This window comes from Engraulis encrasicolus, chromosome 16, assembly GCF_034702125.1.
Source record: "Engraulis encrasicolus isolate BLACKSEA-1 chromosome 16, IST_EnEncr_1.0, whole genome shotgun sequence".
Lineage (NCBI taxonomy): Eukaryota > Metazoa > Chordata > Actinopteri > Clupeiformes > Engraulidae > Engraulis > Engraulis encrasicolus.
This window is the reverse complement of record NC_085872.1, coordinates 7,813,080-7,837,832: the sequence shown is the minus strand read 5'-3', so window position 1 is coordinate 7,837,832 and position 24,753 is coordinate 7,813,080. Positions and strand designations below refer to the sequence as shown.

General features: G+C 43.6%; 1 protein-coding gene and 1 long non-coding RNA gene across 2 annotated transcripts in view; one reads left to right on the top strand and one right to left on the bottom strand.

Moving 5' to 3' along the window:
* The window catches only part of carmil3 (capping protein regulator and myosin 1 linker 3), a 131,198-nt gene extending 123,284 nt beyond the window's left edge, over positions 1 to 7,914 (bottom strand). The window contains exons 1-2 of the mRNA XM_063218527.1: positions 7,764 to 7,914; positions 4,752 to 4,846 (exon numbers count right to left, since the gene is read on the bottom strand). Of these exons, the coding sequence (XP_063074597.1) occupies positions 4,752 to 4,846; positions 7,764 to 7,821 (153 nt within the window). The 5' untranslated portion in view covers positions 7,822 to 7,914. The remainder of the gene's footprint in view (positions 1 to 4,751; positions 4,847 to 7,763) is intronic.
* Positions 7,915 to 16,547: 8,633 nt separating this feature from the next.
* LOC134466248 (uncharacterized) lies at positions 16,548 to 22,900 on the top strand. The gene is made up of 5 exons (XR_010038248.1): positions 16,548 to 18,301; positions 19,210 to 19,272; positions 19,847 to 19,941; positions 21,560 to 21,720; positions 21,843 to 22,900. It is a non-coding gene; the product is annotated as an uncharacterized LOC134466248 (long non-coding RNA).
* Positions 22,901 to 24,753: the final 1,853 nt, after the last annotated feature.

Below are 24,753 nucleotides of genomic sequence, written 5' to 3'. Positions count from 1 at the left end.
CAGAAGATTTTGTCCCCGGCCCAGTCAAAGCTGTCAGTGGCTGCGCATGTGTGTGTGTGTGTATTCTGTATGTGCCTGTGAGTGTGTAGGCATGCATGTGCTGGTTTGGCTGGCCCCTCGTGCGGCCGAGTGTGTCATTAAAAACTGATCTGGATGACTAACTTGTGGCGCTGCCAAGCCGCCTGCTGTTTGATCTCCCAATCTGCTGCCTGCATGCCCCCGGGCTCACAGACGTCTCCTCCACCACCACACCACCACCATCACATCTAAACACTCCGCATCGCACAACACCAGAGCAGACCACAACACACAGCACCGCACCTCCACAGACGCACCGCACCACACCACAACACACCATACCACACTTAAAGCAGACTAAAGCACACCACACCATGCCACACCACAACACACTACTCTTAAACACACCACACCACACCACACCACAACACAACACAACACAACACAACACAACACAACACAACACAACACAACACACCACACCACAACACAACACAACACAACACAACACAACACACAACACATCACACCACAACACACTAGGCCTACTCTTAAACAGACCACACCACACCATGCCACACCACAACACACTACTCTTAAACACACCACACCACACCACAACACAACACAACACAACACAACACAAAAAATGACACCATACTTAAACAGACCACACCACGCTAGAACAGACCACACCACACCACAACACATTACACCACACCACACTTAAAAAGACCACACCACACCACACCACAACAGACCACACCACCTACTGCACATACACACCGCAACATACGACACCACACAACACACCACACATCAACAGACCACAACAACACACTCACCACATTTCAACACACCACATCACTCCTGAGGTTCCATGTCACTGGTCTTTAAAAAAAGAGACCCATTAGTCCGACATCCTATTAGTCCGACCATACACGCTACAACTATGCCCAAACCAAAACCATTCCTAACCTTCACCATCAGTAAAGGCATGTTTTGACAGTGTACACATTTACCCTACTCTACCACACCACACCACACCACACCACATCACATGTCACCCTACTACCCCCTACCACACCTCCCACTCTATACACCACACCTTACCACACCACAGCACACCCTACCACACCTTATCACTCTGTGAGCAGACGGTACGTCTTCTGATTGGCTGAGCAGGTTTCCTTTATTCCCCGAGAGCAGGACACCTATGATGTCATGCAGGCGTGCCGGCGTCTAAGTTGCTTCTTTTCTAACTTTCTGGCGAAGTGCCGTTACTAATTCTATCGCATCTGGTTGTCTAGTCATGACTGCGACGTTAGTTTTATCACATCTGGTTGTTTGGTCAAGACCCCGTTACTAATTCTATCGCATCTGGTTGTCAAATCAAAAACCCAGTCGTCACTATCGCATTTGGTTGTCAAGTCACCCCAACATTCTGCGCGGGCCCTTACATGCCACCGATAGGCACATCTCACTAGATATACACAACGTACCAAGCGCAGTGGTTACTCTACTCTCTCACGAAGCCTTAGATCAACATACAGTATTAATACATTAATACTGAAATGCTGGTAACCGGGTGATAAGCGGAATAGCGGCCTTCGAGGTGTCCCGATATCAAGGGAAAATGGACTTGGCGAAGCGAACAGCCCTTCGGCTGCGCCGTCGGGCTGTTAGAACGCTCCGCCTCGTCCATTATTTCCCTTGATATCAGGACACCTCGTTGGCCGTTATTCCTTACATATCACACCATGCCCTACCACTCCATACACCACACCTTACCACACCACAGCACACCCTACTACACCACACCACAACACAACACATGTCACCCTACCACACCACCATACCACAGCACACCACACTCCAGCACACCACACCCTATCACAACACAACACACCACAACACAACACAACACAACACAGCATATCCCTCCACAACACATACCACACCAGACCACACCACACACATCACATTACACCACACCACACACTACACCCTACCACAACACAGCCTAACACACCACACCGCACCACATCGCACCACACCGCACCGCACCACATCGCACCACACCACACCACAGCACCATACCACACCACAACACACTACACCTCAATAGATCCACAACAGAACAGAGCATATCCCTCCACAACACATACCACACCACAACACAGCACAACACCATAATGTAGCACCACAACACTACACAGCAAAATATACTGACATCGTCACCGCCACTAACACCTCAGCAGATTCAGATTCAGATTCAGATAACTTTATTAGTCCCACCAGAAGGGCAATTCAGTTTGCGGTCCCAGTCTTCATCAGTCAATGAATAAAAAGTATAAATAAAAAGTTTAGAAAATGAAATACAAAACCTAAAGATGACAAAAAACAATAAATCAATAAGAAAATAAAAGACATACACATTTTAACACATACATTCAAACAAACTGTCCTGTCAGTGATGAGCAGCCCTCAGTAAATTAAATGTTCAGTAGTGAACTCTATCCCTACAACCTTGTTTAATAACCTAATCTAGCAGCCAACAACAGAAGACATCTCACCTACCGCCCCATCCACCCCAACAGAACACACTACACATCAACCCACCTGCCCACCATAGGTTTCAAAAGTCAAAGCAAAAGTAAACTAGAAGCACTCAGAGAGTGCAAACCTCTACCAAGGCCATGGGGTCACCGATGCCATAACATCTACACACACTGTGGAATCCTATTCCTATAATGTAACTTACAACAAAAAAATCCTGGATCCAGATCATGATGCGGATCACCACCAAAATGTAATCACTTGTTCCTTTTGTCATTTCCAATAACTCCATAAGATGTCATCAAAATCTATTCACAACTTTTTGAGTTATCCTACTGGCAGACAAACAAACCAACGCGACCAAAAACATAACCTCGTTGGCGGAGGTTAAAAAAAGGAGAAAAAAAGGTCAGTTGACACAGGTAACTTATCTGAGTAACTAATAGCCCTGTGTACTTGTCTTTCCATCAGCTAACTCTGCAGTCTGCACTGGCCAGTTCAAGTTTGTGGTGGGTCTTTGAGTTTTTAGTGCTTTTCAGTAACAACACAGTCTATCTATTTCATTCGGTACAATGGGGTAAATGGTGTAACAGCTATATAATACCATGTGTGCCAGTGTTGTACTTACACCCTACATTTACTTTGACTTTTGACACCTGTGCTCACCACACCATGATGGAGAAGAGAGTACACCACGCTGCATCGCCATCTACCACGCAACTGGCACCTGATACACCTGCCGGGTATTTACATCCTCAATACAACAGCATGGACATGGACACACACACACACACACACACACACACACACACACACACACACACACACACACACACACACACACACACACACACACACACACACACACACACACCAGCAGCAGCAAGTACCATCCCACAGCATCAACCTATTAACCTAATAATTCCACATGCACAGCAAGAGTCAGAGACAGAGACAGAGACAGAGACAGAGAGAGGCAGAGAGAGAGAGAGAGAGAGAGAGAGAGACAGAGACAGAGACAGAGAGAGGGGGGAGGGCAGGGCAGGAGAAGGGAAGGGTGGCGGAAGAGTGGTGAAGCTGTGAGAACCACTTTCTGTGGACACAATCGATTGGAGAGTGAAACTTGGACACTGAGGCCATCTACAGATGTGCAGCCTCACCTCGGAGGGAACCACAGCAAGTCAAGCGTGGTCACTTGGGAGTAAAGGTGGCGGCCAAGAAATCACTGGCCCATACAAAAGGGTAATTGGGTCATTGCTGTAGTTGATTTAAAGTAATGGTGGGAGAAAAAGAGAGACAGAGCTAGGGAGACATGTAGAGATAGATAGATAGGGAAGCATGTAGAGATAGATAGATAGATAGATAGATAGATAGATAGATAGATAGATAGATAGATAGATAGATAGATAGATAGATACCAAAACACACACACACACACACACACACACACACACACACACACACACACACACACACACACACACACACACACACACACACACACACACACACACACACACACACACACACTAGACTGATGCATGGTCATGCTCACCACTTAGAGATGAGACATTTCACTGTCTACTCAGGCATAGAGTACTACTCAACTACCGGTATGTCATTCTGGAGGTCAGGTGTAGTCTCTGCAAGCAGCACTGAGGACCTCATTGAGGACCAGAGCAATTCTGCCCGCCAAAGTAAAAAGGCAGTCACCGCGTTTTGATGCAAATGAGTTAAGATTTTAAAGACATATCCAAACATGAAGTTAAATAAAAAATAAAATGATTGATCTGCCAAGAAAGTGGCCCCGGTCATGGCTCAAACGATTTGGGCATTAGACTATTGGGCCAGGGACCTTGTTTTCGAGTCCGGCCCAAGACATTTCCCGATCCTCCCCCATCTCTGTCCCCCACTCGCTTCCTGTCACCATCTCACACTGTCAAATCATTAAAAATAAAAGCATGAAAGCCCCTTAGAGAAAAAAACATATAAACGTATGTGGCAATATACAGTAGAGTAACAAAACAACCTTGTGCCAATAATCTACCTAAAATTACTTAGGCTGGACAACTGAATCATTTTTAAGTAATTTCACTCAGTTTGGACCTATGCACAATTACTGTCTTTTTGCTTGGTAGGGCACAAGTGATCAGAGCAGTAGAGTGACGCCTTACCAGAATTCTGTCCTCCGATTTGCCGCTCTTAGTGTCGAGCTTGACAGCACGCACAAACTTGATGGATGGCTTGTCGATGACCTTTCTGACGCTATCTGCAGAGAGAGAGAAGAGAGGAGCCATGAAGGGAAAATGTAGAGTACGCGTAAACACAGTTTTATGTTCAGATTGGAAAAGTAACATCTTCAAGGTTTAAGGTTCAAGATTGAAGATTCTTTTATTGGTCCCGAAGGAAATTTGTCTCGGGCATACATAGCTGCCGCATAACACACAACACGGATACATATGACGCCAAAACAAAAAAAACATAGACATAAAGTGCCATCATAGAGATGCATAAAGTACAAACTGAAAGTGCATACCAGGTACAACCTCCTACATACATGCATGGCATTACAAGGATAGTAGTTGTTAAGGACCTCGGTTCAATAGGTTCACTAGCTTGATCATGAGTCTTGTGTGACATGCCTGATTTGCATCTGAGGTTTATGCATGACATTCTGTTAAGAGCACAAATGCACCTCTATACACAATGCTTACATGAGTTTATTTACACATGTCCACATATTAATGCACGCACGAACACACACACACACACACACACCTGCCCGCCTGCCCGCGCACGCGCGCACACACACACACACACACACACACACACACACACACACACACACACACACACACACACACACACACACACACACACACACACACACACACACACACACACACACACCTGTCAACCTCTTCACAACTGTCTCCATAAATTCTCTGAAAAGACTTTCTGTCCGTCTCTTTCAAAGACCAGCCAAATGACAGCCTTCAGTAGTGTGAAATAAAAGAAAAGGCCATGGGTACTTCACATGATCACAACTCCCGTCCTCGAGCTGTGCTTGAGGCCTCACACCTCACGCTACTCTATGGAGACAACAATTACGTTTCCTTTACTATTGGGGGACATTTCCCCCTTCAACATCCGGATTGCAAATAAGAAAATTACCTTTGAATTCGCGATTTTGCGAGAGATTGAATTTAACCTCTGCCGTCATACTGTAGGTGCCGGAAAGGGGGGTTGCAGTGGTGCATTTGCATCCCCACTTTTGGGCTCCCTAATTGAGGCTTCATCAACTTTAACTGCTGACAAATGAGTGGAGTTTAACAGCAGTAACACTTTTAAGAAATAGCACAAGGGAGGACTGGAGTTGGGAGGAGTTGGGAAAGAACCCCATGAATCCTCAGTGGTAAATGTGTTTAGCGAGAGAAAGAAACAAATTACAAACAAAATAATAAAAGGCAAAAGATATCTGCCACATTGCAAACACTGTTTTCAAAAACAGTCGCTGCACGTGCATCTTCTCATCTGAAATATGCAGCAAGTTTATTTAAAGATCTTATCTAAGACTGTGTGTGTGTGAGTGTGCATGTGTGTGTGTGTGTGTGTGTGTGCGTGTGCGTGTGCGCGTGCGCGTGCGCGTGTGCATGTGTGCGTGCGTGTGTGTGCATGCGTGTGAGAGTGTGTGTGTGATTGGGATTTGCGATGTGTGTGTGTGTGTGTGTGTGTGTGTGTGTGTTTGGTTTCAAGGGTGCACATATATAAGACTTTTTTCTGCTTTCTGTTTTCATTTATTGTCACAAGACTCACAAGGGCATTCTATTGCACTTCCGCAGGTCAAATTCAGAGCTGTCACTGTGCCGCACGCACGCAATCACATACACGCACCCAAACGTGTGCACACACACACGCGCGCACACACACACTCCAGGGGCCTCCCTTCCCTAGAGTGTCTGATCCCCATGAGCCAAGGGTAGAAGGGGGGATGGGGTGATATGAGAGAGAGAGAGAGAGAGAGAGAGAGAGAGAGAGAGAGAGAGAGAGAGAGAGAGAGAGAGAGAGAGAGAGAGAGAGAGAGAGAGAGAGAGGGAAGGAGGGATCAGGGAAAGACAAACATAGAGTCAGTGCGGCTGTAATCAACTTTAATCTGCGTAAAACCCAATCACTTAAACCCCCTGAGATTTCTCAAAGAGACAGGTTACACCAAAGCACATGCTCAGTCTTACATGGCGAACAAATGGCAGGGCAGGGTGAATGGATGGAAGAAAAGATGGATAGGTAAAGAATGGATAGTCGTACAGTGCACTACCCAAACACATAGATAGATAGATAGATAGATAGATAGATAGATAGATAGATAGATAGATAGATAGATAGATAGATAGATAGATAGATAGATAGATAGATAGATAGATAGATAGATCTGACCATGGATGTCGCTGTTACAGAGTTAAACAGTTGTGTTGCTGACTTGCAGTATGTGCTTGTATGTGTCACAACGCAGTGATTATGTGTCACAGACACGCGCGTGCCTGTCATGAGAGATACCGTACACTTACTGGTGGTGTACACCCCGGGGACATAAGTGCGTCCCAGTGAAAGCCACGCAGCCCGCATTAGTTTACTGCAGAAATTGCAAGCTAAAAACTAGTATTAGTCACATCAAAGCCGGTGAACACTCTCTCACACACACACACACGCACGCACACGGCCACTCGCATGCATGGACAGGCACTAACACAAACGCTCACTCGCACGAGCCCACAAAAACGAACGATGGAACAGAAATATTTTATTGATGTTCCAAGTGCAGAAAACATGAAACCCAAACAATGTCCTTGTACCGGATCGAATTTACCTACTGTCGATGTCTGTATTAAACAGCCTACTCATTTGGCCTTGAGATATGAAATTTCACTTAGGTTACCCGCGACATGCTCAACGACCAATGGTTGTATAAAGATCCGTCGGCTACATTTCGGGAAAGTCTTCAAGACTTGAGCCAAGAAATTAAGTAGCCTAATTCCGAATACCGTGATGAATTGGAACTGTGCGACGCGCAACATCAAGACAAGTAGCCTAACGTTAATCTAATCCAGTTTTGCAGTAGCCCGGTCGGAGCAGATGTCCACTGTGCCGATAATAGCCCTCTCCTGTAAGTAACACAAGTATTCCCATACCTGTTATTTCTTTGCTGACGTTAAAGAATCCAACGACAGATAACTCCTTAGATGCCATTGCGTGCCCGTCCTCTCCCTCACCAACGGTCTTTGTATCCTATCTATCCTACTCCCCCCCTTTTGCTCGCGGTAATCAAGGGAGAGACGGCGATGCCCCCGTTCAGGCAGTCCAACAGAGCATCCGGCGTATTCGATGCCTAACCATATCATAACAGAGGTGGGAGGGGGAGAGACTTGTGCGGACTGGAGACGGGAAAGAGTTCAGAAGCGAGGAGGTTGTAGCAGGAACTAAGATGCGAGAAAAGGCGTTCAACTAAATAGTGCTTACTGAAAACCTATAGGCTTCAATAATGTTAAATCAGTTTCGGGATTAGGAACGAGACTAGGCCTAGCCTAATTATCAACCGGAATTAAAGGCGGACACTGGCATTCATTAGTTGCACTATTAAAACATCACACCGCCTAATATTAGGCCTACCTGTTGAGATTAGGCTATACTAAGAAAACAGACATTTTGAAATGTGCACATATTTATTCAGCAGGCTATCATTAAAATCTGTGTTTTAATGCCTTTAATCCCACATAGGCCAATGAGATTATGTTTTGAAAACAGACCACAAAACTGTGTGATGATGAGCTAATATTAGATAACTTGGGGTTATTTAAATTCTAATTACGGTGTCTTACTCAAAGGTGTGTTATTTCTGAACAGTGATGATGCTTCATTAACAGCATCTTCAGCCATCATCAAGTCCACAGCCACATTGACCAATAGGTCTACTTCCCTGTATTATCAACGTGTTTGTGTCAACAACGTGTTTGTTACCCATCCATGCCAACTAGCTCTCTCTCTCTCTCTCTCTCTCTCTCTCTCTCTCTCTCACTAAGTAGCCTCCATGCTCTTATGCTCAATGCCAAGCCTTACAAAACCCTGGGGCTGGCACAAATGTTGTGTTCATGTGAAAGAGAAAGTGTGTGTGTGTGTGTGTGTGTGTGTGTGTGTGTGTGTGTGTGTGTGTGTGTGTGTGTGTGTGTGTGTGTGTGTGTGTGTGTGTGTGTGTGTGTTTAGGGTGGCGGGGGGTGGCGTGGGTGCATGTGCAGCTGGCAATGATGTTGCCCCCTACTGTGGCCCCGAGGGCCCCCAGACAGTGTGTGTGTGTGTGTGTGTGTGTGTGTGTGTGTGTGTGTGTGTGTGTGTGTGTGTGTGTGTGTGTGTGTGTGTTTGTGTGTGTGTGTGTTCATGTTTATGTGAGGGTATTCATGAAAGAGGACTTTTGTGTCTATGTTGGACAAACATGTCAGCCTGATTAAAAAGAGGCTCCATTTGCGTGTATTGTAAAAGGAGAGAGTGGAGCAAAGATATATGGAGGAATATGTAAAAGAAAAAAAGAAAGGATGAGGTGAAAGAAAGAAAGAAAGAAAGAAAGAAAGAAAGAAAGAAAGAAAGAAAGAAAGAAAGAAAGAAAGAAAGAAAGAAAGAAAGAAAGAAAGAAAGAAAGAAAGAAAGAAAGAAAGGGTGAAGTGATTGCTCAGTCTATGTCCAATACACAGATCACATGGCACTCATGCATGTGCTGTATACGTGCTGCTATAGATAGGGTACATGTAGCCTATAGGCTATGTTATATCTATGCAAACATAGAACAGAGAGATAAACATGCACAGTGTGACACACATGATTTCACAAGTGAGCAGCATGATTTCCACCTTGCCGCTTTAGGTTTTTAATAGTGGTCTGCCCTCATGTGGTAGCTGACGGCAAGCACTTTGTAGAACTTACTATGGCTCACATGCTTGCAATACACTGTTTAGTTGGCTACCTGACGCATCGTCAGATTTCTGCAGATGTCATCAATGTGTCTCGTCAATTCATTTTAGAAAACTTTGTCCTATTGATTGGGGATTTAGTTTGATAGTCCATCAAACTTCCCTCAATAAATAGCTAAATGAAATGGAAATACTATAAATAGGAAGAAGGTAAGACACACATCCAATACACACACACATTCAGCCAAACATTACATCCTGTCAATAAACAGTGAGAAAACATTTGCTGCTGTGATGTACAAATGCATCTCAATGCTGGAGGTCACAGGGCTTAGGCCTATTAGAGAGCAAAACTTTATACAACATTGAAATATATGTGCTGTGATTACAATCCCGTCCAGGATTATAGTATATGTACCCTAAACCTTGATATCCAAAGTGGCTTTGTTCTTCTGCGACTGTAGATTCTAAACAGAATATGGCGCTCTAAATTTCACAGAAGTGAATAGAAATGGATATTCAAGGTTGCTGAGGACTGACTTTTACCGCACATAGAATAGAATAGAATAGAATAGAATAGAATAGAAAAAATAGAAAAGAATAGTTTTATTGTCACTATATGCACGTGAAATGTGAGCTAGTGTAATGGAGGCTAACTAGCAGAGTTGGCGTAGAACGTTAGTAAACCTCCCTCCCAAAGCCTCATACAGTCCTTTCGTCCAGCGGTATTGTGCTGTGACTCCCATTGACGTGGTGGCGACTTTGCGCGCCCGAGGGGGCAGTAATATGTCGGGTTACACTAGGTCACGGCAGTAATTACAGGAGATTGACACTGAAAAGCACCTGATTTATTTATAGCAAAAACATACATATTAGTGCAAATAAGTGAATATGGGGTACAAGGGAGACAGAATGACATGGAGGTATATTGCACATAAATTATTACACAGTTGCTGCTATTGCACACAACACAACACATCAAATATTGTGCCACTATGTACGCCCCTATACAAATTGTAATATACTGTACAGGTTAAATCTGTGATTCTCAAACTGTGGGCCAGGGCCCACTGCTTGGCCTTGAACGTCTTACAAGTAGACCTCGAAATCGTTTTCTAAAAATCAAAATAGTGTTTGTGTGTGCCGCTGTTGATTATTTATTTGAGTTGTTTATTGTTTATAAGGTCAGTGATGGGCCATACATCCCTGGGCTAAGTAAGGTGGGGACTGGGGCGGTGTGTAGAGGTTAGACTTTCAGTTACTGTCAGTTTGGGCGGTGTTGTTGGGATAAAACTGTAATCCAAATTGTATGTCCTGTTCCACCTGAGGGCAGCAGTTCAAACAGATCAGAGGAGCAGGCCTGAATTAAGTCCTTGGTTCTGCTGAATCAGCAGGAGGTATAAATGTCCACCAGGGAAGGCATAGAGCAGCTAATTACTCTCTGTGTCGTCGTGACCACCCTCTGGAGCAAAGAATCGTCCATTAGAGTGAGATACATCAAGCCCATTCTTTTCCTGGATTCCTATGACGTCAGGTGGACGCCCCTTTAAGAGACCTTCGGTTAGGAAACCGTTGGGTATCCTGGTTGAGTTACCTTTGGGTGACTTTAGGTTGAGAATGAATTGGTAGCACACATTGATAGCACACATCTTGTGCAAGCCACCACCAAACACCAAAAATGAGAAGAAGAAGGAGGGTAAAAAAACGCCCCCTTAGGAGACCAAACGTGAGCACACTCCTTTGCATTGGGTGGGCGTAGTTTGAATTATCTTTCTCTAATAGAAGAATCTTTGTCTGGAGTCTCGCCCTACCCTCTTTGATGTAATTTTTACCATACTGTGTTAGGGAAACAGTGAGTAGGCTCATACCTTCTCTCTGTAGATGGGCCCCAGTCGGGGGGGTGGGGGGGGGGGGGGGGGCGTAGTAGCACCAGTAAGAAACGAAAAATACTTTCACCCCTGGTCATGGTCCCTTTGCTTCTGATGGTCTTCAGAGCAAGGTTGTTCTCTTTGCACCAAGCCGCATCTCCTGTCTTTAGGCTGCCTTGCCTCTGTGATCTAAGTTCTGTTGGGTTAGCAGAAAATGTCTTTTCTCATATCAAAAAAGAAGGAGAAAACTGTGACACTCCGGTTTGATTATTTTTCATTGTCTTTTTTCATATATTTTCATGCCTTCTGTCTTTATTTTGACAGAGCTAGTGAAGAGAGTGACAGAGAAGCGAGGTGAGGAGAGAGAGATGGGGCGCAGAAGTGGGATACGGTCCATGTTGGACTTGAACCTGGATCCCCATGGCCATGCAAACCTATTTATGAATGGGTGCCTTGAAGTAGTTTTCCACACACCGCGCTGTCACAGGTTGTTGGTGGTCTCTGAAGTCATATATTGTAGGAAATAGATTGCACTCAGTTTCTTCTTTCTTTTCTTTTCAGTATTTTTTGGGGCTTTTCAAGCCTTCATTTTTAGTTTTACACGACAGTACAGTGAAGGTGGTGACAGGAAGCGAGTTGGAAAGAGAGAGACGAGGAAGAGTTGGCAAAGGGCCCGGGTTGGAATCGAACCCAGGTCGGCCACGTAGTGTAGTGCTACCATTACCGCCACTGTGTAGGGCCTTTTTTTCTTTTCTTTTTTTTTTCTTTTGTTTTCTTTCTATTGAATAATTGCAGGGTTGCAGAGTTCACTGAAACGTCTGTCTAACCCTGCAATGACTGAACGGGTGCCTTAGCCTTAACAAACTGAGCTTTCTGTCGTTGGCCAGACTAGTGGTTGGAGTGGAGACAGTGCAGGAGGGGACTGAGTATAGTTTTCAGTGCTTAGGCGCTGACAGAGAACGGGTAGGGGCTGAGACTGGAAGGGCCAAAAGAAAGTCCAGGTACAAGTGAGAATGGGACCTACTGCCCTACTGATAGGCCTTCCCCAAAAGTTACTCAGGCAGGTGCGAACTACGGTAATTCAAAATGCTGCTGCTAGAATTTTAACGAAAACAAAGAAAAGAGATCATATAACTCCAGTAAGCTGACTTTTAACATCGGCTGCCAGTGAGATTTAGAAGTGAGTTTTAAACGTTTCTATACGTCACTCAAAGGTCGGCCCTAAATATTGCAGATATGCTTACAAGATCATCCTAATAGATGTGTTAGCTCTTCCTACTACTGGTTGTGCCAAGGGTAAAATCCAGACAAGGTGAAATGGCATTTGCTGCCAAATCCTGTAACCAACTTCTCCAACATCAGCTTTATTTCCATGTGCCTTTGGTCAAAGTTAGCTATTTACTCCCTATAATACTTACTATACTTTCTACTTTCTATAACATCTTTATTCTCTCTCCTCTTTCTTTCCTCTCAAGCACATTGAATGAGTTATGTGTGACATTGTGCTATACACATCTTATAGCTATTGCTATTGCTATTGCTGGAGAGAATGTTTGGGTTCACTGTGTTGTTGACGGGTAATGCACACCATCTTAGCAGCAGCTGTGGTCTAATATTGATCTTGTTGGTCTCCAGATCAGAGGGTTGCCAGCTTACATCCCACCTGACCCTGTAGGACTCTATGGTTGAAGTGCCCTTGTGGTTGTGCTTGTGTTCCAAAATGAAGAAGTTAAGGTCTCTATGCTTCACTTCAAAAGTGATGATCTAAAGCCTAACCAGAGCATTGCAGGGGTGGCCACACATACAGTATACACATATTTTATATGTAGGTTTTCTCAAGCATTATACCAGTTGTTGTACCATACTAATAGATGTATCTTTTCACACTGTCAAATCATAGCACCAGTTCAATGACATTTGGGATGGGATACTTTTTATTGGTTGTGTACCGCATATTCTGCTTTATGGCCTGACACAGAGCATGGATAAATTGCAGCATGCTAAGTAAGCTGAGGTGCAAATGCAATGTGATGATGCCGGATATGCAATGTCATGCTTTGAAATCGCTTTCTTGTTTTCAACTCTTGTCAGTTGAATTTTGAAGTCTCTTTGTCCTACTGCATTGTAATTCAGGACATGAAGCCATGTTGTGATCATTAGACCAACAACTTTGGGGTATGTATTCCAGAATATTTCAGTCTTACTTACAACCATGCAAAACATACTTCAAGATCCTCAAAAAAGAGATCTGCCCGTGCACATCACCTTTGACTTACCGTTAGTGACAGCACTTTTTATAGCATGTATTTTAATACTGTAACCTCAGCTGCATTATCTTACTGACAAGTCTGTTACTGTGGTTGTGGGTGCATGACAAATGAAGAAGTTTAGGTCTGAGCTTCACTTGAACTGTGATGCAAGCATTAACCGGATCATTGCATCACATACCACATACCATATACCTTCATGTTCATCTGTAGACCTATGTGGAGTCCCAAGGACAATAAGCATCAAACATTCTATCAATTTGCATGCAAATGTAATTGGTACATTTCCACATCTTTTTGATCAAATCCCGCTGTCAATCCAATGACCAGTTTTAGGTTTCATCATGTGTTTTTCGTTTTTTCTCTTTTTTTTTGGATGTTGTGTTTTTAAAAGGTGCTTGGTGGGTGTGCTGTTTAATAGGGCCTACAGTTTAACTCCTTGTGTTTTACTTTATTCCCCCCTCCTAGCATGTCAGGAACAAAGACAGTCACACATAAGCAGGGTGTCATTTGGTTATTCTACAGACTACGGTTATTCTGCAGTATGCAATATCCCACTCCTCTTTGTTTTTTGTTTGTTTGTTTTTGTTGTTGTTGTTTTTTACAATTGCAGCACAGTCGTAACTCCTCAGCATTACAGGCTAATGGGATTATGTATGCTCTATGACAGGGGTGGAGAATCTTTTTCATTCAAAGGGCCACTTCAAATTCCTCCAAGGGACATAAAGTCCTCCAAGGGCCATACTATGAACACAAACTAGGATTTACCCCTGCACTTTAGGCCTATATTGAAGGTGGCCCCCTTTACAACAGACCCCACCTTCTCTAAGTCCCCTGAAATATAACTATATATAATATAACTATTGCAAAAGTGATTTCTAAGATGCCTTTTCAAAACATGTCATATTTCATGTGAAGTTGCATAACATTAAAATTATATTAGAGGCCGGATAAGACGGCCTCAAGTAAACGGCCCTTGAGACATACGTTCCCCACCCCTGCTCTATGATGATGTAATTAAAATGTTGTTTTAAATACAGTTGACATGTTTATTACATTATGCCCTTATGAAAACATCTTAGCCTCTACCCACCAAAGTTCTCTGCACGAAACTGATGATGAACATTGATCTCTACTTGGCTTGGTGGTTTAATGTCAAGGTGAGGAAAGTGATGTCCTTGATGTCTGTGTTGATTTTTGCAGGTGGCCGCAAATGTCAAGCCAATGACGTCTACAAGAGCCACCCCAACCTACCCATGCCTTGACCATTCACGTTAACCTTCTAATGTTCAGATAGAAAAGTGGTTTTTATTCCTGTGGTGTTTATTCCTGTTGTAACTACTTCCAACTGAAATTAAATGATCTGGGAGACCCTGTCTCGTGTCAAGGTTGTATTTTGTCTGTACACATGCAGGTTATGGAAGCAGAGCCGTTGTTCTGTCAATTTCCTCGAGATGAGTTAGGGACTGTTCGTAATTTACCGGGGGGGGGAGGGCTGGTGCGTAGGGGGGGAGGGCCATGATGAAAAAAATGAGGTGGAGGGGAGGGCCATGGCAAAAAAAATCGGAGTTAGGGGGAGGGCCATGGGGAAAAAAACCGAATTCATTTTATTTTATTTTTTATTTATTTTTTTAAACAATAATAAAACATGCTCTGAAACACATCGCTTTGCGATGCAAGGTCCCGGTGCATACTATAGCACTGAAGCGTGTATCTGTAGTCAAAAAACTATCAGGTGCAGCTACTGTAGATTGCCCGCGCTGACTCTCTTTCACTGTAGGATTGCTAGTGCTACGGAGGAACATTGAGCATCATAGGAAATGCCCGTGAGCAAATATCAAACTAGCTGAGGTGAACTAGCCTATAACAGTTTGGGAAGTTTTGACAACGAATTGGATGGGCATTTCCAGAGGAATTTTGGAGAGGTGTTGTAGTCAAATGGTGGTCACAGCCTCTGGTAAGTCATGATTTATTTATTGGCACCGCCGTGTGCTTTACATTTGTGTTCAAAGAACTTAAAGACCCCAACCAGACGGGAAAGAACAGTACCCCTAGACGTACTTTGGTAGAACGGTGCAGTGACGCGAGCTTGTTTTGTTTAGCTTGTGGTGTCAAGGTAGTAATAAAAGTGGTATTAAGGGCGATGTGTTGGCCATGCATCATAAGGTATTGAAACCATTGGAGGAGCTAACTTGTTGTGAAGAGAAGTCTCATCACTTTGGTGAACAAAAACGGACCAACTAAGCAAGGAATTATGTACATTTAAAGCGTGAAGGGATGTCACCAAAGTTGTGCATCGTGTCAGGTAAGAAGTGACTTTTGTTTCTTGCTGTGGAGATTGGATTCGTACAAGCGTGTATTGGTATGCTAGGTCTTGCCTGTTGCTGGTGAAGTAGTCTAGCTTAGCCTCGGAGTTGGCTATGGGGTGAATCTGAAGGAGAGCACAGCCGATTGTGTGCCTGGCTTGTCTATCATCACAGTTGTCAAAGTTGAATTGCCGCGGTGTGTAATGGCTGTGCTATTGTTGGATGTTTTGGAATGTTGTACTGGTTCTGTTTTGGCAATTTGTTCCTTTTGCCTCTTGCTGCTGATTTGAGCACCATAGCACCACCTATTAATGCGTCTTAAATATGGCCTACGTTAAATGCAAACTAAAGGTGGCTTTCTCACTCTCCCTGTATCAATAGCCAGCAATGGCACGAGTATGGTGTTATAATCGGGACAAAAGCTCCACGAGCGCCACTTACTGCTCACGCGAGGTATTTTATTCTGCGCGCGCGCGTAGACACTGTCGCGCGCGCGATTTTGCTCTGCGCGCGCGCGCAAACGCTGCCACGCGCGCGCGCAAACACGTCTCACGCGCGAGAGGTGACATGAATTTCCTCACGCGCGCGAGCAGAAATATGAATATTTAAATTATCTCCTCCCACTGGTTAGCATAACAAATGAAGCGGAAGTTTGTTTAGTCCATAATAGTCAAACACAGAGAGCTCAGATCTCAATTGTTGATAGACTATCGTTGCTACGGTGACTGCAACCGACCACCTTTGAAACACAACTGAAACGCAACTCACGGCTGCTGCTGACAAGGGCATTCACATATTTATTCGTAAAACCATTTTATTTTTTGGTGGATGAAAACATTGTGTCAATATGCTATGTCTATGTTCGCCTTATTCACCCGGAACGTTCTAAAGACGTTGAGGGGTACACTTCAGGGGTACATTCGGCAACGCACCAGCTGTCATGGCGCCTCACTGTTGTGTGCCCAAATGTTCGTCCTCAAAGAGAAAAAAAATCCTACCGTGGACAGACTTTCCACCGTTTCCCCAAAGAGCAGGCACTTCGCCGTGGATGTATAAATCACATCTAGAGGGGTCCTGGTCCACATTTCAAGGTAAGATGCAAAATTATGTTCAATCATACGCATAGGGAGGGAAAGTAATCTCATCGCCCCCTGCTGGCAACGTTCCAACCCCCTGCAACAAATGAATGTTTTTTTTCTTTGAAAAATTACATCTCGGCCCTGACGACGAAGTAGAAGTAGTGGCAGTCATATTATGGGCATGTTGGCCCGTTTTATCGAATCAGGTGGTAAAATGTTCGGTTTTTCACTGATCTGAGCTGATTTTAATATTCTTTAAAAAGCTAATACAGAACTACACTGACTGGTATGTGTGGCTTGTTTACTCCATGTAATTAGCATAGCCAAATTAGCATAGCCAAACATGAGCCAGAGAGGTGGTTACTCGTCACCACAGAAGCCATCATATCTACTAGAGAATTTAAAACCATACCAAAATGATCGCGTGTATATATGTGTAATAAGAAGACAATGTGGAACTCATAGGATTACAAGAATGTGAAGATATGCGAAGAACTTGCGTTCGTTCGCGTTCATTTGTTTCTCTGTGTTGTCAACGAGGCGCGAAGCACAGCATGCTGGGAGCTGCAGTCCGTTTCCGACCAGATTGGCACTTTTTGTATTTTTCTTAAAAGGGCAAAAAATGACTTAAGATTTTCACAGGTAGTAGTTCATGCTATTGTGTACGCTGAAAAATGTGTCTGGTGTTATAGTTCCAAGTCATATCTTTGTGGGATTTTTTTAAAAACTTGTCTATGGGAGTTTCAATAGGATCACCCTGGTGTTTGGAACGTAACCGCTAGGATCGCTGTTTTCCACTTTCCCTCCCAATTAGCTAGCACAAATAAGCTAGCTCGCCAAACTTGTCATGACTCATGTAGCCTAATGACGCGAATGCCTCGGTGAAATAAAAAATATGAATGTGTAATTACACAACGCTACATTTATATGATATTTCCAGATCGCTATTTCAAGATTAGGCTTTTAATTGTGTGGTAAGCGATCCGATGGCCACTGATTTTGTGCTACCAGAACCAGTAGCGTAGGCCTACTTGTGCCAAAATCAAGTTGTTTTGCTAACGAACTAAAATGCATACCCTGGTATTTATGGTTACAGATCAACGCTGAGACCAAGGTTTGCTCTGAGCACTTTGAGAAGCAGTGTTTTGTAAAGACCACCCGTGTTATCACAAAGCTTATAAAGGATGCTGTGCCAACTTTCGCCTGGACTTCAGAGAGGCCAAAGAGGAGAATCATCATTCGCAGACCGAGGTTAGTTTGTTCAGTCAATATTCAACTGACATGTGTTTAGCAACCCTCTAATAATAATAATAATAATAAACTGAGAATAGTTCGCCATAGGAATAGCCTACATTTAAATTTAGACAAGACTGGAGAATTAATGTATGTGCTGGAGATAATTGCACCGTTCCGCGGTGTCTCATTCAAATTAATGGCAAAGTAGCATGATAGCTTTGGCTGTGGGGAGGGTTTTGAACAGGACTGGTCGCGCACGCCGACGCTGTCAGTGTGAAAGGCAGAGAAAAACACGCCTGCTCCTCCCTCCGAGTCCAGTGACTTTTTAATAACTCACTTTTCTAAAGTTTTAACTTGGATTTCTGTCACGTTTAAACGCCACCGCTCCTGGATCTCTCTCTATGCTGTGCCCTGCCTAGTATTTCTGAGTCCCCTGAAATAGGCTGTCTGCATTCTCTTTTTAAATGCACTGGGCCCTTTCTTTCAAATTTAGTCCGTTCGTTTCAGATCTTGTCATTTCTGCTATAGGTGACTGCTCAAGATGTGGCTTCCTGTAGTTCAGAGATAGTTTTCAAAACTGCCTCAAGCTTATGTAGTAGTGTTAACAATAAACAGGTGTGGAACATATGGCCTATATTTGAATAGTTGTGGGAATAACTGTGGGAACATGGAGCAGCAAGAATAAGCTGTGGGACCAATGGGCTGTGGGAAACATAGAGCAGCTGACCCCCAACAGGGTCTTCATGGTTGTATGACCTGAATACATTTTCAAAGCGGAGCCACAGGATGCGGACTTCTACTCTTTTCCACTATTAGACGCGCCTTTGTCCTGCACCTGGCCTCAGCGAGGTGGGATGTGCATACTCTTACTTTTATAAAAATGTTGTATATTGACCACTAATTCTGTGCATGCTGTCATACAGAGATGATGACCCATTCCTGAAGTTGGACGCCAGAATGCAGGAAGGTGCTGTTTAAGAGCCTAGGTAGGTATTTGCTCTAAAGACATTTGTCTGCCACAATTTAGGAAACGCTGTCAAAGTGTGTGAATGGCGAAGACCAGCTTACAATGTTTTCTCTTCTCTTTTCTTTTGTTTCTGTGCTGTGTGGGCCATGTTTGACATGTAAATAGACCACTAGGCTAGTTCAGTTGTTGGCGGTTGATTTATAAATACAAGTCCTTTAGTAGGCTAGTAGGCTAACTAATTAATGCGAGCATGACCTACTGTGTCATGCTAAACAAGCAGGAAGCTGGGCATTCTTGCCGACTCTGAGAACTATAATACAGGCCAAGTCGTCATTGTTATAAGATGGTAATAACATCATCAAATATTTGCCCTGTTGAATGGATGTACGTTTTTGCGTCACATCCTGTTGATGCTAAAATTATGTGCACTGTTACATCAAGATTCATGAACTTGTCAGCAGTGCAGCCAGCCTTCTTTCTATGGCCGTAATGTAATCGTTAACAGCTCTCGAAATGAGCAGACAGCTCAGCTGCTTGGTGCATACTCTTACCAATCGGTCTATATTATTCCCTCTTGCATTATTTATTTTCAGGCGGTGGAAGAAGCACTTGCAGGTATGCTACCGACCAGGCTCCTCAACATCAATCCGAGACGGAAGATGAAACGGGATGAAGCAGTTAGATTGAGGTAAACATCTACACACCCCTGTTCAAATTCCAGGTTTTTGTTATGTAAAAAATGACAGAAAACAAACTTAAAGCTTTAAAAGGGAAGAATAGAAAATAAAAAACTTCTATTAACATTGTTGCATAAATATGCACACCCTTAAACTAATACCTTGTTGCAGCACCTTTGGCTTTTATCACCGCACTCAGTCTTTTTGGGTAAGAGTCTATCAGCATGGCAAACATAGAAGTGACAATATTTGTACACGTATCTTTGCAAAAAGTACTCCAAATCTGACAGATTGCGAATGCATCTCATCTGCATAGTCCTCCTCAGATTGCCCAACAGATGTTCCGTGTCATACAGGACTGAACTCTCCCACTCCCAGTCCAGGTCTCTGCGGTCTTCTGAAAAGGACAATCTCATCATCCCCCGAGCCAGACTCCGTACTGTTGGTGACAGAGCTTTTTGTGTTGCTGCCCCCACGCTCTGGAACAGTCTACCTCCCAACATACGCCAGGCCCCCACACTGGCTACGTTCAAGAAGCACCTGAAATCACATCTATTCACAGAGGCATATGGTCTTTAACTTCACTGGCCCATCCCCGCCCCCTTTATGCCACTACAATGGCCCCTGTGGAACTGTTCTAAATTCCATGACTTAAGCCCCAGTTACAACTGAAGAACGATAATCACATAGCATGATGCTGTCACCTTCATGCTTCACTTTATGCTTGGTGTTACCTTGGCAATGAGGTGTTGTTACCTTTTGTAATTATGTCCAAAATGTTAAACCTCGGTTTCACCTGACCATAATACATCTTCCCACATGCATTTGGGAGATTACAGAAGTATTTTTTGCAAAATGTACTCCACCAAGATTGAACTTTTTGGTCATAATTCGAAAGGGTATATTTGGCACAAAACATCACCCCAATAACACCATACTTTAAGTGAAGGGAGCCTTGTTGGGTGTTGGGTGATCTGAGGAGGACTGACTGTGGCAGATTGCACTCGCAGTCTTTCTGATTTGGAGGGCTTTGCAAAGAGGGGTGAACGAATATTGCCATATTAATGTGTGCCATGCTGAGACTCTTACCCACAAAAGACTGTGCTGTAATGAAGGCCAAAGGTGCTGCAACTAAAGTATTAATTTAAGGGCGTGTACATTTTTGCATTGCATTGCATTGATAAATATTTCGATTGAAGGAGGGAAAAGCTGTGAATTTATTTGTCTTTCTGTCTTTTTTTTTTACATCACAAAAACCTGACATTTGAAGAGGGGTGTGTAGACTTTTGACAGCCACTGTACATATAGAAATTATGTGTTCATATCACTAACCCTCTTGGTTTAGCATGATAATGAAAAGAACTGTGAGCAAAAATGTGGCTAGCAGAAAACCAGAGTGGTTAGTGACTTGGGAAAACCACTCGCCACTGTGGCCGGAGAGCAAAACATTAATGTCAAGGGGGGGGCTTTCAGTGGACTGTATTATGTGCCAGTGCTTGAGTATTACCTGTTTGATTTCATTTGCCAACAATTAGAATTATTTTACACTGTCTGTACAAGATGTAGAAAACTACTACTGAGCGACAGTGATATGTCATGTTCTTAATACTGTATATCCTGTCATTACAGACAAGGAGGCCGGAAACTTTGATGACCTCAATGACACTGGCTAGGTGAAGGACATCAAGAAAATGGCATCAGGTCACCAGACATCAGCTCATAATCCACAACGTCATCAACCATTTTGCGCCAAAAATGAAGCCGTTCACATACCATGGCATCCTAAGCAGGTAATTTCATACCTCTCAGTAACCTCAGAATGTTGCTGGTGGAAGACATCCTGTTCAATATCACTATTAACAGAATAAACAAAATCATCGCTTCCCATAATTTCTACCACATGTTTCAATAGGCAGCACTACACTACTGTGCAACAGTGAGAGAGAGTGGGCAAGGACAAGTAAAGCGGACCTACACTACAGCAAGACTTTGACACTTCTCCACGTGAGAGGCAGCCATCGCCCCCACCGTTGAGCAGTGTGTACCCAGTACCCCCAAAAGAGGAGATGATCCGACGCCCTCACAGCCGATTCCCAAAATTGTACACAAAAACTCTGTATGGGCAAGTGTGTGTGTGTATGATATTGTAAAACTTTTCAGTCCATCTTCTATACTATACAATGTATAAATATACATGTGAAAACCTAAATATGCATTAAAAACCATTACTGAGGTTAAGAAATGCATTATAACAAATACATCTGATTCAGGTGTACTGTACATAGAAATGTCTTTATTTGCCACAAATACATCACATCCTGGAAACCTGTACAATGTGTAGATTCAAAGGTCTGCCAGATCTTTGTGACGGCACAGGATTGCAGTGGAACCCAAACATAGCCTATGAACTCCCACGCCATCTCACCAACTGCCGATATGCAGTATGCCTGAATTTCCTGTACAGCAAAGAAATGTAGAGATTGTGCCTTCATCGAGAATAGGTCATTTGGAATCACAACATATTCAATTTACTTTGTGCGTGTGGTGTAGCTATTGCTGTTATTATTATGTTACTAGTAGTGACCCATTTAGTTGAGCTCAATAGTCTACATGACATCTCTGCACTTGTGTTACCACTATTGGGATTGGCAGCTCCCTAAATGAAAATGAGAAGAACTTGCCTGGATGAAATGTTATGAACTGTGTGCGTTGTGCTGCTTGCTGAAGTAACATGACACCCACATCACCTTCCAGAAATAAAGTGTATACAGCAGTCGTGGGCAGTTATTTTGGCCCAAGGGCCACATTGGGTTTAGAATATCGTCCGAGGGGCCAGATGCCGCAGACAACTTGCCCCTTGCTAATAATAAGATATTGCGTACAAGTGAACATAACTTGTCAGCTATGCCATTTCTGCCCATTGTAGCCTGGTACTTGGTTAATTTTAAGTTGGCAAGAGCCCTGTTTTAGGCAGCCATTTTAAGAATGTTGAGCTTATTTTTAAAGTTGTCTGTCTTGCAAAGACTCTGCGGGCCACATGAAATGGCTCATCGGGCTGCATGTGGTCCCCGGTCCTGAATTTGCCCACTTCTGGTATAGAGGGTACCTAACCAGAGTCCTAGAGACCTGTTGCTGCTGTGTGATGAAATCCAGGCAAAGACCCACCTGCTTTGGCAATTGCTGCAACATGTAAAAAAGGTAGACAGATTAGGCCCCTGTAGATATGGCATGTGTAGATGGATTCACTAAATTCTTTAACCACTTAAATGGCTTGGGTCAGACCAGCTGGGCTGCACACTGACCTCTTCAATGTTGCCCATGTGGTTTCGTTGGCTGTGTGTGACCACCTCCGTACAGGGGCCGCCGATCAGCAACTGAAGGCAGAGTTATTTTTTTTTTTTAAATGTCTGCACCTTTTTATTAAATATATTGCATTGCACTGGTATTGCATTAAATGTACTAGCCAAGTGACACAAAGAGAGCAGGTAAATACAGTCTATTGATCTGTAGGCCTACCATTTATGTCACTTCTTAAAGATTCAATTATTCAACTCTATATTCGAAGAGGCCGGTATTGCGCTACCATTTTCCATGAACCAGTCAACTTCTGGGAGTCATTGCAGTACTTTGAGAAAGTGATCATACTTTCTAGCCTTATCATTCATTGTGCTTGTATCAGTATTGTAGTGTCATTGGTTATTTACAGTGTGTCGACGCCATCTACTGGATACTCCACGCACGGTTCATTTTCTATCCACTTCATCATTTCATTCCAAAGCACAGAGTGAGCTCTTTGATGCAATGTAGACTAAATTCAGCTAGAGCTCTTTGTGTATACCCGTTGGATCGCTGAATACATAGCCTACATTAAATCCATATATTTCAGCCTCCGGTCTCAAGTCAACTGCGGCCGTCTTGCCCACTCGTCACCAGGTATGGAGAACACGACAGTGGCAAAATGAACGATTGTTCCAACAAATTGCAATAAAGGGTTTCTGATCTGACCGCTTGAATTGACTATCCGGCTCCCTCTTTTATTGCAATGCTTATATCAAACACACTTGAATCCTTATAGGCCTACATTACAAATATCTGACTGGACTGGACCATCGTAGGAAACAGGTATGTCTCTCAGTCATGCAGCATGCACGGAGCTGGATTTCAGTGAAACATTGCACTTACAACATGTTAACTTAGGCCTCTATAAACGTGCATTTTGGTCTTTGCAAAACAACTTTGTCATCATGCCAAATACCTAGCCTGCTAATAAGCTCTTAAAACAAACTCCGTCGTGAGCAAAATGAAGCTGACAGGAATAGTCCTAGGATACAACACGAACCATATTCAGTTGATGAAATGTCTACTCACTTTATTCCTCATCTGCTGTCTGCGAATCTCAACAAGTTCGCCCATGAAACAAACATAGGCTATGTATTAAACAATGTTTTCATAAAAATGGGTAAGAAATAGAGGTAAATGCCCTTGTCAGCAACCTTCAGTCATTCCACTCGTCAGATAACGCGAGTTGCAGTCCCTGCTACATAGCAACGATATAAACAATTGATCTTGATATCTGTGTATGACTATTTCGGACTAAACAAACTTCCGCCTCGCTGGTTATGCTAATCAGTGGGAGGAGATAATTTAAATATTCATATTCCTGCTCGCGCGCGTGAGGAAATTCATGTCACCTCTCGCGCGTGAGACGGTGTTTGCGCGTGCGTGGCAGCGTTTGCGCGCGCGCGCAGAGCAAAATCGCGCGCGCGACAGTGTCTACGCGCGCGCGCACAATGAAATACCTCGCGTGTGCAGTACGTGGCGCT